This window comes from Mesocricetus auratus, unplaced genomic scaffold, assembly GCF_017639785.1.
Source record: "Mesocricetus auratus isolate SY011 unplaced genomic scaffold, BCM_Maur_2.0 Super-Scaffold_100022, whole genome shotgun sequence".
Classification (NCBI taxonomy): Eukaryota; Metazoa; Chordata; class Mammalia; order Rodentia; family Cricetidae; genus Mesocricetus; species Mesocricetus auratus.
In genome coordinates, this window is record NW_024429203.1 from 15,992,268 (window position 1) to 16,009,456 (window position 17,189).

A 17,189-nucleotide genomic window follows, 5' to 3' on the forward strand; every position below is an offset into this window, starting at 1 on the left:
TGAACCCCAGCAAGGGGACCAGCACTCTTCTCTACACTCTTGCCCCTCATACCCCAGTGCTCTGGGCTGCCTGAACATGTCTGATGGTTCCCCTGGCTGCCTCTGTAGGAAGGAGCTGGAGTCCTGACTCTCCCAAGAATCCATTCATTTCTCCCCACTCCGCAGGACCTCTGCCTCCTCTGTATTTGTATCCAGTCTCAAAGTCTTTGGGTGAATAGCTTTCCTGGCTCTAGCGCGTTGTTAAACAGCTGAATGGATGCCGGGCATTGGTGGCGCACGCCTTTAATCCCAGCACTCGGGAGGCAGAGGCAGGTGGATCCCTGTGAGTTCGAGACCAAGCCTGTCTACCCAGCGAGTGAGTTCCAGGACAGGCTCCAAAACAATACAGAGAAACCCTGTCTCGAAAAATGAAAAACAACTGAATGGAGGACAGAATGGGTGAGTGCTAGTTGAAAGGCTCCCGACAAACAAAATGCTACAGAGGGTTCCTCAAAATGTCTGCAGTCACACTACGGAGAGGAGGCAGTGACAGAATCGGGACAGCACTTGACAGTGAGGGGCTTCTGGGACAAAAGGCCTGAGCCCCTCCACCAGGATCCCTGAGCCAGCCAGAGAGTTAGGGTGCTGTGCAATGTGTGTGTGTGGTGTCCTGGACTAATTAATTCATTACACACAGCTTTATAAGCACTGGGTTGGTTACCAAAGCAAGTCTTATCAGTTGCTCTCTCCCCCTGACTGCATACCTGGGGCATCACTGACAAGAAGCTACAACAGAGGCCAGGAAAGGGAGAGAAACCCTGTCTCACACTTCCCAACTCTGTATAGTTTTGGGGGGTGTGATCACTCCCCTCCTTCCCGTTTATTTCCAGAGGATCCCTTACTACTGTCACAGTCCTAAGCCAGCCAGTGATTTCCAATAGGCCCTTTAGGAAGCCTAACAGAGTCTGATTGGGGTGTGTGTGTGTGTGTGTGTGTGTGTGTGTGTGTGTGTGTGTGTGTGTGTGCGCGCACGCACGCGCGTGCGCGCGCCCGTGTGTGTTAGCTGGAAAAACATATCTGATATGCCTATTGTGTTCCTAATAAAAACGTAATTAAAGTGCAATCCCATCTGGGCCATGGAGATGCACAGAAGATGCATAGTGAGCAGATGCTGAGAAACCCCATCCCAGGTTCCTACGACAGTGTTCACGGGTTACAGGGCAAGAAGGGCAGAAGTTCCTCTTTACCCCTACGGAAACTAAGGCCCCACTGGGGCAGGAACTCTAGTTCTGCGCCTCTGATATGCAGCACACAGTTGGCAAGGCCTGCAGGAAGCACTCAGCATTTGTTAAAAAGATGAGCGAATGGAGGAGATCATTGCTGAAATTACCTGCCTGACTTTGTGTAATATACAGCAGCAGGGTGAGGGGCTTCCCCAAGATGCCTGGGTGTCTGCTCTGGTGGACATCCTATTCTCCAGACCACCAACTCCAAGGGCAACAGGAGTCCTGGGGTCTTACTCACCCAGCCCCTCCTGCTAGGCCGCAGGGACACTGAATCAATTCAAAGGTGGCACAGGAGAGGACATGTCAAGTGCTCTCAGCCCGGCTGCTGACTTGGATCACCTGCTCCCTGATTTATTTTAGGCTTTGCATCCTTGGACCGCCAACTATTTTTGTAGCTCTTTAGGGCACTTGTCCTGCCTGCTTGGAGACAAGAAGTTAGACAATAAGATCTCTGCTTCCGATAACTACAGGAACTGAGGTAGTAAGTTAATCAAAGACAAATCCTAAACCGGGTCCCGAGCCTGTCTCGTCACAGGCTTTCTAGTCCTGGGGCTAGTCCATCATCTCCTATGCAGGGGCACAAAGGGCCCAGCTAGACCTGAAGCTTGCTTCTGCCTTCTAGGCAATGAAGAATCCAGGTCTAAAGGCATGGGTGGCCCAAGCAGGCAGGGAGAAAGGTCATTGGATATAAAGGGAAGAAAGGCCCACAGCAAAACAAAGAATCTGTTTTGATGAGTCAAATCGAAGGAAGATGGGTCTCCCATATGGTCCCTGGGGTGTTGCCCCCAGGGGCAGAGGGAACTGTCAATCATAGCTACAGAAAAGGCTTAGGGGGACTTTCAAAGCAGATGAATTAACTCTGTGCTGCAAAGTGAATGTGTTTCACAGGCAGCTGAGCAGAGGACCCTGCAAGGCAGGGGGCTCCAGGCCTTAAAGAGATGAGAGGGATGTAAAGGGGTGTGACAACATCTGAACCTGCTTGCCCGTCACAGCTGCACTGCCTGGATGGAGGCCATTCACAGCCAGGGGCCCCATCCACCCCCTTCTGCCTTGTTAATGAAACCAGCATGGGGATCCTAATGACTGATCAAAGCCCAGCCAGCTTCCCCAGGCCTGATGCACCCCTGGTTCTGCTTGGAGCATCAGGGCCAGGAGAGAGAGGGGAAGCCCCGGGTATTGGGGCAAGAGAGAATGCCTTGTAGCTGGTCTCTGCCTGGTCTTACCTCCCCCCCCCCCTTGCAGGAAGGTGGGAAAGCACCCCTTTGACCCTCGATATAGCACGGTTTCTCTTTACTCTGAGGGTTGCAGAGGGCTAAAGCAATGGAACTCTGTTTCCTCACGGGGCTTCCATCTGAAGGGAATGTCCCCAGCTGAGCCTGGATCCTGAGTTCTCATTTTGCCATCTTGCGCTCTCTGATGAATGAGGAAGGCAGTTCTGAGTAAACTGCCCAAGTCCCTTTCGGAGCAAGTCCTGTCATGTCATTCAATGTCAGCTCCCAGCTGCCTGCCTGTCCATCTATTCCTGATCTCCCCTACCCACTGAGCGTCACGTCCACCAGAGCTGAAAAGGGGTCCACTAAGATTCCTGCTTCCCGGTCAAGTGTTCACGCAGCAGGGGTTTGTTGGAGATGTGCAGACAGAGAATATTAAACACTGAATATCTACACCAGTAGACCAGATGATTTAAATATGTGTCTTGCCTGTAAACCAAGAACATTTATGGAACAGTAGGCATGTGTCTGTGTTTGAGGCAGAGTAGGGTGGGGCTTGCTGCCTTGTGGTTTCCCGGGGTTTGGGAAGGGTGGGGAAGCCGTTGCCCTCACTAGCAAATCCATTTCCTGCAGTTGCTGGTGGAGCTACAGAGGGGAGAACTTGGCATGGTGGGCTGCATGGGCATATGCTGCCTGGCAAGAGACAGGAAGGCTTCAAGGTGTTCCTGAGGTGGGGAGAGAGCATGCGAACGAAGGGTCTATGGCTAGAAGGAGCCACAGGGTGGTTGATACCACGAGAGTTCTGGAGTGAGAGCGCTGGCATTTTATGAATGTTTAATAAAGGGACATGACTTTGAGAGGTCCATGGAAGTCGGCAGCAGTTCTGGGGTAGTAGTGGCGGCTGTAAAAATCCCAGCGACTGTGATAGCCAGGCTCATTGTGACAGGGTTGCATAAGAACAGAAACGATGATAAAGGAATGGACACGACACATTGAACTGAGGGCCCATACGTCTTCATAGCCAACCTTCCTGTAGACAACACTTTCATTAACCAATCCTTACAGAATTCTGAGTTTGAACAATCCACCTCTATCTCCTGGATCAAGGGCACAGACACAGCACATTGGAACTGAGATGTCACAGTTTTTTAAAAAGGTAAAAAAATATACTGAAGAGTGATCTAAAGAGAAACCAGAGTATGAGGTATTGGAGCCACACACTAGAGGGCGCTGCCGCTTCAACAGAATTCAGCAGAAAGCCGCTTGGAGAAGTCGTCTGCTTGAAGGGTTCTACCGGGTTGTTGTTGTTGCAATTTCTAAATATACAATCAGTCTTTAGAGCATAATAAACAGGATGATGTCCTTATGAGAAGTCACAGAGTTTCCCCAGACAAACTCAAACAGCCCAGAGAGGCTAGAAGCCACTTAGCCATCATACCACTTTGGCTTATGCCCAAATAGCATGGGGCCATAACCATTAATGCTTCTCTACTAAAATGGAAAAGGGAAAAAAAGTCTCCCTCATTTTTAATAACTTTATTCCCCAAACTTCAAAATGAAAATTGCCAAGTTAAGAACTTGCCTAGAAAAAAAAATTCTAATTTATTATAAAGAAGGTCCGGGGCTTGGGAATTTTTTAATGCAGATTCCTAATTTTCCAAAGTGACATTCTCCTGTGCATTTGAATAGATTATGCTCAGTATTGCTAGCCCTTAGCACAACGGGAACATTATTAAAACGATTGCAAGGGTCTCGGAGGAGCGGCTCTGCTTCTCTCTCCCTTTCTCATTTTGGGGACTCCATATCAGAGACTGTCCATTCCTTGCCTGGGAAAGAAACTGGGTTTCCGGGGAGGTGACATGGAGTGGTGTCACACAGGGAACAGAAGTCACAAGATTAGACCTGAAGGGGTAATGAAGAGTGGGTCTCGCTTCCTTCGAGTCCCCGTTTAAGATGAGTCCCCTGTGTGCCTGACCCACCGTCCTATTATAAGGCCAGGCTTTTCCCGAAGATGCCGTGTCAGAGAGCAGCTGGCTCCCTGGGATAATGACATTACAAGGGAAATAGAGCAGAGTTCTCCCCTGAGAAGCTGGAGTTAGCTCTTGAAAGCTGAGAGGGAGGAAGGCAGGGGGACCAGCTGCTCGCAGCCAAGCTCACGTGGAGAGCCACCCTGGTCCTAAAGGACGGGAAAGGGGCCTGTGGGACTGTCCGGCTCTAAAGGCCAGCACCAGATGAAGCAGCTCCTCTTCCATGGACCAGAAGCTGCTGCAGCCTCCGTTTGAAAACCTTCCCCCTGCTTCCTCCACCCACTCCATAACCCTTCTTCCACAGCCCCATCCACACCCAACTCCTTAAGGTTGAAGAGACCGAGAGAAGGAGCAAGCCAGGAGACTCAAGGACATGTGCCGGATGGTCACCGGATGATACGTGCTTTCGTACTTTCGGGGAGAGGCGTCAAAGGTGGTCAGCAAAGTGGCCTCACATCATCTGGCAGCTTCCCAGACATTACGCACAGGACAGCTGCTCTGGGCTCACACTAAGCTGGGGCACCAAGAGGCCACAGGTCCTAATGTGGACAAAGTCCTCTGCCTTGTCTCCACATCCATGTGGCCTGCGAGGAGGACCATGTTTGAAATGCTGGTGTGCAAGGCATGGAGAAGGTCAGAGGATCGTAGCCGCACAGATGGAGGGCTTCCCTCGGTTAACCGCCAAGCGAGCACTCCCGTGGGGGCAATCCCCATGACGTGTGCCCAGTAGATAATTGTTGAACTGGTATGGACTGGCCAGACTTTCTCCTCGAGAAAGGAGGAGAACACCAGGCAGAGGCCAAAAGTGAGGGTCTCTCCCGTGAAAGCACAGCCCCAGAACTCAGGCTTCCGGAGACTCAAGGGCTGGTGGGAGGCACCTGAGATAGGGACAAGAAGGAATGATGATGGGTCTCAGGGACTCCAGCCAGAAGCTTCCAGCAACATAATAATAATAATAATAATAATAATAATAATAATAATAATAATAATAATAATAATAAATAGCAAACTAAAGCAAAAAGCCCAGAGGGACCCAAAGTAGCGGGAAGACACTGCTGCTGAAGGTCACAGGTTTGGCAACCGGGGAAGGAGTCTCAGAAGAACATGGAACTGAACTAGAGCTGGGAGCTGGGAGCTGGGGGAGCGGAAGTGAAGACAGGGACTAAGAATCCTGCTTTTCCTAGGTGGAAGCCCAGCAGAGCCCCCAGGAGATTCTTCTAACAGGCAGACAGCTGGACACTGGTGTGAGGGCTCAAGAGACCAGGGGAAGGGAGTTCGGTACGGGAGTAAGTGGGGGAGTCTGCACACTCTCAAGAAGGCTGCACACATGCTGTCTCTCATCTCCAGTGTGGATTTTGCCCTGAGCAGGACAAAGGGCTTTAGCTGTACTTTTCAGTGTCTGCAGGGTGAGAGCAGCAGACAGGTCTATGATCACAACTCTGTCCTGGTGACAGAATTAACCCAGGCGGTGTTCCGAGTCTGGTGTTTTGTCAAGTCCAATGACTCTTCAAGATCTGTACTCACCAGACCAGACTCTCCAGAGAAGCCTCCCCAGGGCTGCCAGGCGGCCCCCCCCAGCCCCCCAGTTCCGCCCTCACAATGGATTCACAAGGCTGCCACACCTCCCCACTCTTCCCTGGCACACTCACCTGGGGGGTGTCCTGGTAGGGTGGGGGAGGGACATTCTGCGTGGCCATCATTGTCAGAGCTGGGGCTGGGGAGGCATGTTGCATCATGGGATTGATTCACATGGAGGATCTGCGGGCAGAAGAAAAGGGGCCCCGCACCATTAGTACAGAGGACAGGCAACTCAGGAACCAACGAGCTCCATGTTCCCTCCCACCTGGAACGCCTGGATTTGATGGGCCATGCAGGGGCTGGAGGTTCCTCAGGAGAACAAGTCAGAACTGTGGGAGGGGGCTAGGTAGAGAGGGGTTTGCTGTGCTATTTTGACACAAAAGAAATAATATTCAAATGATATGCAAAACAATCTGTGCCCCGCAGTGACGCTTCGTTCAGCATCAACTCAGGCCTGCTTGGCGAGGGGAGGCCGGGGGTAGCTCGGCTGGTGGCAGGCCTACGTCAGCTCTCCCACTTTGACAAGGGCGCTCCCTCCTCAACCCTTCCCAGGCACCGGGGAAAACCATCCATCAGCATTCGCCCAGGCCAGAAGCCCGTCTGCCTCCAACTTCCAAGCACCAGACCTAGCCTCCCAAGTGTGCTCCTCACACCCCCTGGTGGTAGCAAGGGACATGGGCCATCTGCCCTCTTCAAGACCAGTCCAGAGGTGATGTGCATGGAGGTTTTGGGGAAGGGAAAGAACAGGAAAGCGTTAATCACTTCCTGGTTTTCTTAGGTGCGTGCTGTGACCAAGACTTGCTTCCATTTTGGTTCGACATAGAGTCACCAGTATGTACAGCCAGAATGGCTCTTACGCAGGCGGGGACAGGCCATGAGAGGTGTGTGTGCTTTACAGGTCTGTTCCACTGCACCCCACGCCACCCCATCATCAGCAAATGGACATCCCCCTTGGGGCCTCAAAATTTCTCCTTGAACTGGACCGTGGTCTGTAAGTGGAGACAGGCCTGGCAGTGCCAACCCCGGGAAACAGAATGCCCGGAGAGATGCTGAGCTGCAGTGCATGCTCTGAAATATTTACAGCCAGACTCTCACAGGCTAGTTGATGATACAGCATGGGGCAGGCAAGCCCTAAGAACATGGAGCGGTGGAAACTGCATCCTGGAGAGGGGGCTGCCTCCACCAGTCTTCTTCCCAGGACCTTCCAAAATGTCCACATACCCGAGGTCTATAGCAACTTACAGGCATCTCGGGGGTGCCGTGCATGCGTGTGTGTGTGTGTGTGTGTGTGTGTGTGTGTGTGTGTGTGTGTGTACACGTGTGGTTGTTGTTACTATCTCTCTTTTCAGGGAGGGAAAGAAAGGACTACCCTGGCCTGACCCAAGTCTCCGAAGTACCAGGCACGCTTTGACCTCAAGCGCACACAGGCAAAGCAGCGGGGATTCATGTTTCATTCAACAGATGCTTATCACATATCAACTCTGTGCAGGGACCGGAGCTCGGGAGTGGGGCAGGATGGATGAAGGAGGCCAGGTCTTCTCTACAGGGAGTGTGGTTGGTAGAAGAGGCGACAATTTGGCAGGAAAGAAGAAAGTAGAGTGTGGGGGGGAGGGGCAGGGGGGATGACAGGGCAGGGAGCCGCAGGCAGCTTTTCCTGGACAGAGTGATCACCCTGGCTTCAAGGCCTGCACACCTCTCCCTCAAGACCTGCCTCAGAGGACAGGCCATGGGCTTGCCTTGCGTCCACTTCACCATGACGGGCATTGAGATGCATGCTATCCTTTGCATAGGAGCCTAGGAGAGAGCAGCGTGGGAAAGCCTGTCTCCCCTGTCAGAAAAAGGATAACGATTTGTCTTCATCACCAGGCTCTGTGTGGGCTGTTGCCAGCCATAGTAAGCAAGGGCAGACTAGAGAGAATTCCACAAGGAAAAGGCGGAGGCAGATTACTTCCTCTTCCTCCTTCCCCTTTGCAGGGCTAGAGATCCCGGGACTTTGTGTTGTTCTGAGCATGTGCTCCACCGCTGACCTACATCCCTAGCCCAGAGGCAAATTTCTTGAGATATCAGAAAGACATCCCAAATGAAGACTCTTGAAGGGAGCCAGCCAGGTGTGGTGGCAGGCATCTGTAATCCCAGCGCTTGGGAAGCAGAGGCGGGGAGGCACAGCAGGTTCTGAGGGCAGTCTACATGGTGAGTTCCAGGCCTGTAGGGCGACATCCTGAGACCCTGCTTCCCTACCCTCCTGTCCCCCCAAAACGAGTATATGAGCTCTCTTTTGAAACCTCAGAAAATAAGGAAATAGAGATCTTGGGGGTCGTTAAGAGCTCTGCCAGATAAAGCAGCTTTGACTGGACCTAGGGTTTGGGGCATCTGATAGACTGTGAGTGAGACTCCTTGGCAAAGTGCCCAGTCTTAGCTGTTCAGTGACTGAAAGGGCTGCAATGCCAGAAATCTCCAGGAGAGGGCAGACATGGCAGAGACACTGCTGGAGCAAAATCCAGGAAGGTTTTTCCTCAGCCTGTTGGAGCAATTGTTTCTTTTTTTCTTTTCTTTTTTTTTCTTCTTTTGGATTTTCGAGACAGTGTTTCACTGTACAGCCTTGGCTGTCCTGGAACTTGCTCTGTAGACCAGGCTGGCCTCGAACTCACAGAGATCTGCCTGCCTCTGCCTCCCGAGTGCTGGGATTAAAGGCATGCGCCACCAATGCCCGGGGTGGCAACTGTTTCTTTCAACATTGGGTTTGAGTATTTTGGTAACTTCATTCCGTAAAGGAGAAAATCATAGTGAAGTCAAGGCAGAGAAAACTCAAAGAAACTCAGGAGAATTTTGGTTAGTCAGAAAAGTCATAATCCTCACTCTTTTGCTCAGGATCCCCCAATGAAGGCAGGGTCAGTTAAGAGACCCGACCCTCAGTAATGTCTGTGGCAGAGCCAGGAAGGATAGTCACGAGTGCTCTGTTCCTAGAATCAACCATGCACAAGGCAGAAACATTTTTCAGTGCTGAGCCTGCCAGGCTGGGCAGCAGGGAGCCCAGATGGCTCTGGCCCCTCCCCTTCTCTGAAGTCACCATAAGCCCCTCAGCCACTCACTGCCCATTGCCCTCTAAGGATTTCTTCTGCAAGAGAAAGGGAGGCCTTTTCAAAAGAGGCTTAAGTTACTCTCTCTGCTCCTACAAGAAGCACAGAAGTTTCTGGAAACTTGACTCTCTGGAGCTCAGCTGCCATGAGACCCCCACCCCCATGCTCATCCCAGGAAGCTTGCTGTACCCTTAATCCCTCCACCCCCATCCTGCTTGACCCTCCCTTGCAAGGGCATGGACCCCATCCTGGAGAGGAATGTGGGGGATCTGACGGATCCTTCAGGGTCTGGATGTGGGGGAGTCCTTTCAGCAACAGTTGGGGTCTTGAACCTGCTCTATGCAGCTTCTTTGGCTGCAGAAAGAGGACCCAGTTCAGGGCTCAGGGCTTGGGGCTCAGGGCTCGGGGTTCAGGGCTCAGGGCTCCAGGTTTTTTTTTTCCAGCAGGCCTGTGAGGTTGTTGGTCCTGTCCAGAGGCCCTCTCATTTCTGTCACCAGACACCACACCAGGGCATTCAAGGGACCAGAGCCAAGGCGGTAATCGGAGGGCTCTGAGGAACATTTACCCTGGAGAATTCCTCACTCTGTAAGCTCTGCTTGAGATTTTTCTCTTTAATGCTGAACCCTTTATTACCAGGCAGCTACGGAGTGGGGGAAATCCCACACAGCATTCAACTTCACGAGACATCCAGGAGGAGGAAATTTGTGTGGCTGCTACTGTCATCCAAAGGAGCCCAAAGTGCCATTTTGCAGGCCCCGGAGCCGGAGCCGAGTGAGGAAGTGAGGGACTAGGGCCACAAAGGCAGGCATAGGAGAGACAGGAGCGTGTGGACTAGGGGTGCCCCCTTCCCTGCCTTCTTAGCACCAGCTCCACAGAGCCAGTATCATGATGCCCCTCAGACTGGAGCACAAACTCCAGAGTGTTGACAAACACAGGCTTAGAAAAAAAAATCGCCAAGCTCGTTAGAAGGAGCTCATTAGGACTTGTTGACATGAAACCCATTAGACCAATTAACATTCCATTAACGGCCCGGGGCACCAAGGGGTTAATGCTGCTGGGCAGTAATTGGGCAGGGGTGTAGGGGTTGGAGGCTCAAGGCCTTCAGGATGAGAAACAAAGTCTAATTGGAAACTGTCTGGCCAGCTGGCCTGACAGCATTTGTTCCTGGCCCCTGACCCTAGCTGGGACTAAATTGTATCCTCGAATCCGGTGCTGAGGTAGGAGAAGGAAGGAAATGCCAAATTTGCTCTGGCCCCTCCCTGTCTTGTTCCTCTGCTTCAGACTGGAAACCGGGCAGGTGGCTGGCATAAGGACGGGTGGGGGGGGTTGTACTTCCACCCTTGACCTGATGGCTCTGTGTCTTCATCTGTGACACCCCCTCCTCCTCCCCCTGCGGTCTTGTTTTATTCATTTTCTTTTATACTTCATTTTTGGAACAAGGGTCTCCTTAGGTAGCCCAGGCTAGCCTTGGACTCCGTATCCTTCTGCCTCGGCCTCTAGAGTAAGTTCTGGAATTGCAGATGTACACCATCACATCTGGTTGGTTCTGGGAAGTGAGTGCCCTCTCCCCTTCAGGGACTGGTTTTCTATAATGCTACCACCTACTTTTCCTAAGCAGAAAAACATGGGAAGTTACAGAGTCCAATGCGTCCTTGTAGTGTTGGGGTGGTCCTGGGTGATCGAATAAGCAGTTAAGAGAGCTAAGAGAGCTCTCAGAGACTCTTCTAGGAGCCCTGTTTCCTCTCTCCCTCTTCCTTCTCTCCTCCCTCCCTCCCTCCCTCCCTCCTCCCTCCCTCTTTCCTTAGGTTTCCTTGCTCGGTACAAGTTGAGCCTACGGAGGTCTGAGTCTCAATTTCCCAATCTGCAGAACCATTTGAATGAGATTTACAAGGTCATCCTCAGCCCTTAAATCCCAGGCTCTAGCCTGTGCTTAGGGTCCAAAAGGCTAAGCTCTACAACCTATAGACTTTCTTGTGCAAGTCACTTTTCCTTTTGGACTGCGGAATAAAAGAAGCCCCCCCCCCCCCCCAACACCTGCAGGACTAGCATCCCGTACAAGCTTGCTGACCGGAATGCCACCAATCGGATTGCTGCTTCACTCCGAGGGTCTGCAGTTCCCTATTCCTCTTCCTCCCCCACTTCATTTGCAAGTGGAGGAGGGGGGAGGGTCCTGAGGCTGGCGAACCGGGAACCCTCCTTCTCCTGGACCTTAGCCTCCTAGGTCATTCCTCCACCTGCACGCCCAAAGCCTTCCCCTCTCTGTACAGCTGCCCGGAGCAGCGGTTCTGACGTCTAGACAGACTTGCAGGAGGCTGGAACAACACTGTGAGTTAGGAGGGAGGCTGCATTAGTAACCCGGCTGGCTTTAGCTTCGCCCTCAGAGGCAGCTGCCTCAACCTTGGCTCCATCACACTTTCTTTTCCTTCAGACAAGGCTTGTCCCCTGCGACTGACTCCAGTCCAGCTCCTTCCCAGAAGCCACCTGCAGGTGGTGTCGTAAGGCCCCTCTTTAGTGGCATTATATAATATAACCTGTTTACTAAATCAAGTAATCAGTCGCCTCAGGATTTACAGCTTCGGATGTGTATAGAGAATTGGACTTTGAGTTAGATTTAAAAACAAATAAAAATGAGAGGCAGCTGTTGCTGATAGTGTGATATTCATCTTTTGGAAACAAATTCACCCCAGTGCTATAAATTATGCCTGGAAAAAAAGTGTTGTTGGTGGGAAGGAATTGGCTAGGTCTCCTCTGCTGGCAACTCAGAGCGATGAATCTTGAAATAACGGTGTCAACCTGTCACTGATTTCATGTGACTCTGTGGATTTATCTAAAGAAACGCAGGCGTGCACACACACACACACACACACATACACAGTGCGCCCTAGGTCTCTGTAAATCTCAGTAAAGACTAGAAACCACACACTGGAAGCTGAGTGTCTACAGGAACTCTGCGGTCCCTCAGCTGGACGGCTGGACGGCTGGAGTTAGAGAACAGGACAGGACACATCTGAGGCCAGTGGGGGGTAAAGGAGGGTGGCGTGGAAAGAAGATGCCAGCGGGCTACAAAGTTCTAAAACGTGAAACAGGGACTTTACATCCAAGTTTGTTTTCCTGACTGAAATGCTTCCAAAGGAGGGAGACAACGCAGGGTCTTCATGATGGGAGCTGAGGGATCCTTGGGGAAGACAGGTACCCCGGGACCCTGACCCGTGAGTTATCGCAGCTCATCAAACGCTGCAGAGTCCACTGTACAAGATGACTCATGAGTGCACAGCTGTGGCCGGGAGAAAGTCTCAGGACCAGAAGTGTGGTGACACGAAGGCCATAGCCAGCAGACATCACTTCCTACTCCCTTTGATTTCAGGATGTTGGGGCAAACGGCAGTCCTTCATTTAGTCAGGCCAAGCCCAGAGTGGCTCGTGAAAGCCAGGCACAGGATCTGTGGTCACATCACCAACAGATGGATAAGTGAAATAATCACTGAGAAGGGTTTGCTGTCGGGCCTGATCCTTCCACTTCTCTGTGTCCCAAGGTTGGCTTGCTCTACAGTTACTCAGGTCCCAGGGCACAGGCAGAGCCCAGGTTCTTGCAGAACGACACAGCCAGACAGCCCCCTTCTCTAATGCTCCTCTAGATCCTGCTTGGGACACTCAACAAGTGTCTACAGACCTGAGCAGGAAGTAGCAATGACAGCAAGACCACCAAGCCCTCTGGCCACCAACAGCTCGCTGTGTTAGCGATCCTTTGTTACCTATCTAGGGTTTCCTGCACGGAAGGTGGTGCCAGGTCACACCCTAGTATCATGATGCTAGTCTCCAGGGAACAGAGTGGGGACACAGCAGATTCCTTCAGAGATGTGAAAATCCTTTTCCCTCTCTTCTCCATCAGCCCTAAGTGCCTCATGGAACAAATGAGTATTGCAGACCTCCTTTGCCTCCTCACCTCAAGGGGCAGGCCTACTTCCAAGGCTCTCCACACAGCAGCTTTCTCCACCCCAAAGACCACTTTGTTGCTTGCCCTTATCTGGGACAGCATTATGTGTCACCATGTAAGTGGACGAATGAGTCTTTTTCACACAACCATTTATGACGCAGTCTAGAGACGACTACCAGTTTGCTCTAGAAGTCATCTCTGGAGTGTATACAGTGGTTATTTTTCCACTCGGCATCCCTTGGTATCCGTCGCATTTGGGGGGGGGGTGCTTAGTGGTCCCATAAGGCAAAGAAATTGATTTAACAGGGTCTTGGGTTGGGCCCCCAGGCTTTGCTGGGAGCACTGGAGATTGCTGAGAACCACAGTGCCTCATCACGGCCCTCAGCATCCCCTCACTCCTCAATGGACAGAACTCAATCTCCTTGGACTCCAGTCTGGGCAGGTGTCCCACAGAGCCCTACTGTCATTCTCTGTCCCAGGAGGCACACAGCTCTAACTCGCAGAGGTCCCAGATTATCAGGGTCCACAGTTCACTGACTACCGTCTCCCCTCAACGTTTCCTCTGGTTCAGCCATTCTCCAGCTTAGCCTGGAAACACAGACCAGGGTCCAGAGCCCCCCCCCCACCTGCTCCCATTTGATACCAGCTCAGCAGAGTGGTGGAGCATCTGTCTCCTGCCTCCCTGCCTAGCTGTCACACCTTCAGTGGCTTCCAAAAAGCCGCTGATATATTTTACAAACTGAAACAGCAATTTAATTCCCCCTGATAGCAGCAATTGTCCATTAGATCCTCCTACTGAGGATCTTAACAATAATTCCTTTCATCCAACTGCTCGCCTCTTCTTGATCTGAGAATCAATCCCATAAATAGCAGGCAAGAGTTTGCACATTACTCTCCCCTCCAGCTTTTAGCATTTTGATGAAGATTCTCATCTCTTCCTTAAGCACTTTACAACTTGGCAATTTTTCTCCCTTTGGTTCCTTTAAACAAAATAAAACAGCACAAAACCAGAAAGGGGTGTAAGGGGGGGGGCACGTCGGCTGTAAGGGGAAGCATGGCTCTGGCTCTCAGCACTTTCCCAGGAGAAAGGTTTGTCTCCCTGCTGCTGGGAAGCAGAGGTGGTTCCATTACTTCTGATGGGTTAGGCTGCTGAAAGGGGGTACCACTCTGCCCCAGTAGGGTATTGTGGGCCTCTTACTCTTCACACTCACTGAAGCTGGGTCTTGTTTTTGTCAACGATGTTCAATTTATAGAAAATTTCCCCTCCCCAAACGCTCTTCTGTCTTCTGCCGTGCTCAGAAATGAAAGCAAGGGGAAGCCCAGGCTGCTGGCCTAGGGTGAGGGCCTCAGTTCCCTGCCCACCCCTCAGCCGAACCTCTCACCTAAAAATAGATTTGTGAACCCTCCGTTTTCTGTTTTGTTTTAAAAACAGATGCTAAAGGCTCACCAGAAACTACTGAGGATGACAGTGCCTCGTCACGGAAGTGGGTAGGTGCTGAGGCCACCACCGGTGGGAGAAAGAGAGGAGCAGACAAAGGACAGGACTTGAGGCCTTTGGTTCAATCGTGCCCTTTCCTTTGCAGTTCAGCGATTACTAGCCGCAGAGGAGAGCCCGCCTGATGCTCCACGGGGTATTGGCCGCAGTAGATTGCCGGCGCACCGGGGAGATCCTGCTTGGCCTCCTGAGATACCGTCACGCGCGTTCCCTCTTGTCTGCACACATGAAAAGAAACAAGTCTAAAGATGAACCCAGGGACTCAAAAAAAAAAAAAGTCCCCCTTGACAAGCTCGATTCCCAGGTTTGTTATTATTTGTGGAGAGCTGACAGTAGCTTCGGGGACAGAGCTGAGAAAACAACACAGGCCTGGCCCCTAAGGCTCACAACTCAGCAGAGACAAACAGCTCAGAGGCTGGGGATCCAGGATGACGGGAGCTAGACGTCTACCTTCCTGAAGCTCTGCCTGCCTCCCTTCACTTGTCTGAGGGCTGAGGGCGGTCCACCTACTTGAGGAGGAGGGGAGGCAGCGAAGGGCTGGAGCCCAGAGCACTGGACTCCAGAGCCTCTTCAGCCTGTTAGCTGAGACAGTCTCAGATTCCCAGTGAGCCAGAGACTCTACAGCGGCCCAGCCAGGCCTCTTCCTCTCTGAGAAACACCAACCTATATTCTCTGGCTGGATGATCCTGGCCCCAAGTCTTTAAATTCACCTCCAGAAAAAGAAGAAAGCAAATACAAAACCAAAATGGTCAAGAAGCAGCTTTTTGGAAAGCACTGATCTCTGGGCTGGGCTCTGATTATCACCAGCAGCTTTTGTGTTCTCACCAGTGGGTGGCCCTACTCTGGTCCAGCTGGAGTCCATGTGGGTCCTTACTGCTGTTAGAATGGGGCATGCGCCTTGACTCTACGTTCCCGATATCCCAAGACACAGCTCACAGAGTGACGAGGATGATAGCTCCGGTAGGAGGGGAAGCGAGTCTATTCCTGGGCGCCAGACTCATACCCCTTTCCGGCAAACGTGTCCTCTGTGCCTGTAAGATGCGCCTTCTGCAGTTTTTGCTATGTTTCTTGTCCACCAGGACAGTATTCTATATTTCACAGCCCTGTCAATTCCTTCGTCAAAGTTTTGCTCCAAACACTTTGACTATGAAGCCTTCCTTTCCGTTCCGTCCCAGGCCAGCACATTCCGAGCCTTGCCACAGGGAGACATGTCGCACCAGGGCAGGGCAGGCTGCTTCACACAATTCTAAACCATCACAAACTCCCTCCTCCACCTCATGTCCTCTCCTGCCCAGTGACCTCTTTGCTCCCCAGCACAAATAAGCTCATGGCTAGGGCTGCCATGTTCCAGGTTTTTTCTGCGGGGTAAAAGTGGATGTAGGGTGAGTTCACAGGTCTCTTTTCTCCTCATGCACAGCCTGTGTGTGGCTACATGTCCATTTCCCTGGCTTAGTGTTAAAGTGTAAAAGGAGCAAACGGGTCCCTTTAGGTCCAGCTGCTATGTAGACCCCAGTGCAAACGAGTTTGTTAGCCCCGTCCCTTGTCACTAATTTTGATGGAGGTAAGACAGCAATATGGAACGGATAACGACCGCCGCCATTTGCTGTGGCCTTAACCTTCAGTGCGAACGTTTCGGGGTAAACGTAGGAAAGGAGCCCCGCACAGAGAAGCCAGAGAGCTCATGGAGACAAGCGGCCATCTTGGACTTGACCCTCTACTGAGGCTGTCATTTGATTTTCATGTAGTCCAGACTTCTAAAAATCACATCATGCGGACAACACTGGTGTCTTCTGTGTGTGATGTGGGTGAGAGCTAATGCGTGTGGTTCCCGTACCTTCCCTCGGTGGGGCTGCTCCTTCCTTCCCTGCTCTTCCCTCCTGTTGGTGCGGTTATCCTGGTAGCAGGCAGGGCTAGTCCAAATGTATGCAAATATTTGATTGCATTTTGCTCTTGTTATTTTATAGAAAAATGAATGAGTAGGAGATGAGAAAAGAAAGTGCTGATACCAGAGATAAGAATAGGAGGGTCTCGTAACATGATAAAACCGAGACAAAGATGGAAGGCATTTAGCGTGCTGATAGCAGCAGATCTGGAGTCTTCTTCACTGGACTGTGTGCTCAATCAGGAAGGAAAAGAATAAAATCAAAGAATGAACATGAGATAATGAGTGTCTGGTTGAAGATTGCGTCTCATCTCGAGGCGACGCATAGTTGGGAACCTGATGCTGCATTTCCCTATCTGGGAGGAACTCTGAAAACACACTGTAGGCTCAAGCCCCAGGCTGCCTGTTCCTCACCATACATGCCGCAGTGCTCTGATTCACATTGACCCAGCTTCTATTAGTGACTCCCGGTCAACCTGGACTCAAGCGCCTTGTTGGGGCTTAGGTGGAGTAGGGGAAGGGGAATCCTGTAGTCAGCCAGTCCATCTCCATGTGGCCTTCTCTGCCATCCCACCATGGCTTTCCAGGACTTTCCATGGTTACTAAGAAGAGTTTCTATTCTTAAATGATCCAAAGGCAGAGACTCGTGTCTCTTTCTTTCCAAAGTTCAGTGTAAATATTAGGAGTTTTAAGCCAGGGCACTCCATCATTAGGAAGTGAC

The 17,189-nt window shown here is 51.5% G+C and overlaps 1 protein-coding gene across 6 annotated transcripts in view; it reads right to left on the bottom strand.

The window, feature by feature from the left end:
• Window positions 1–17,189, bottom strand: part of Pknox2 (PBX/knotted 1 homeobox 2) — a 262,847-nt gene that overhangs the window by 68,894 nt on the left and 176,764 nt on the right. For 5 of the 6 annotated variants that reach the window (XM_040730298.1, XM_040730295.1, XM_040730299.1 and 2 more), the window contains one exon: window positions 6,153–6,261. In XM_040730298.1, the coding sequence (XP_040586232.1) occupies window positions 6,153–6,239 (87 nt within the window). In that variant the 5' untranslated portion in view covers window positions 6,240–6,261. Of the gene's footprint in view, window positions 1–6,152; window positions 6,262–14,538; window positions 14,805–17,189 lie in introns of all 6 variants that reach the window. The other variant, XM_040730296.1, reaches the window with a different exon arrangement.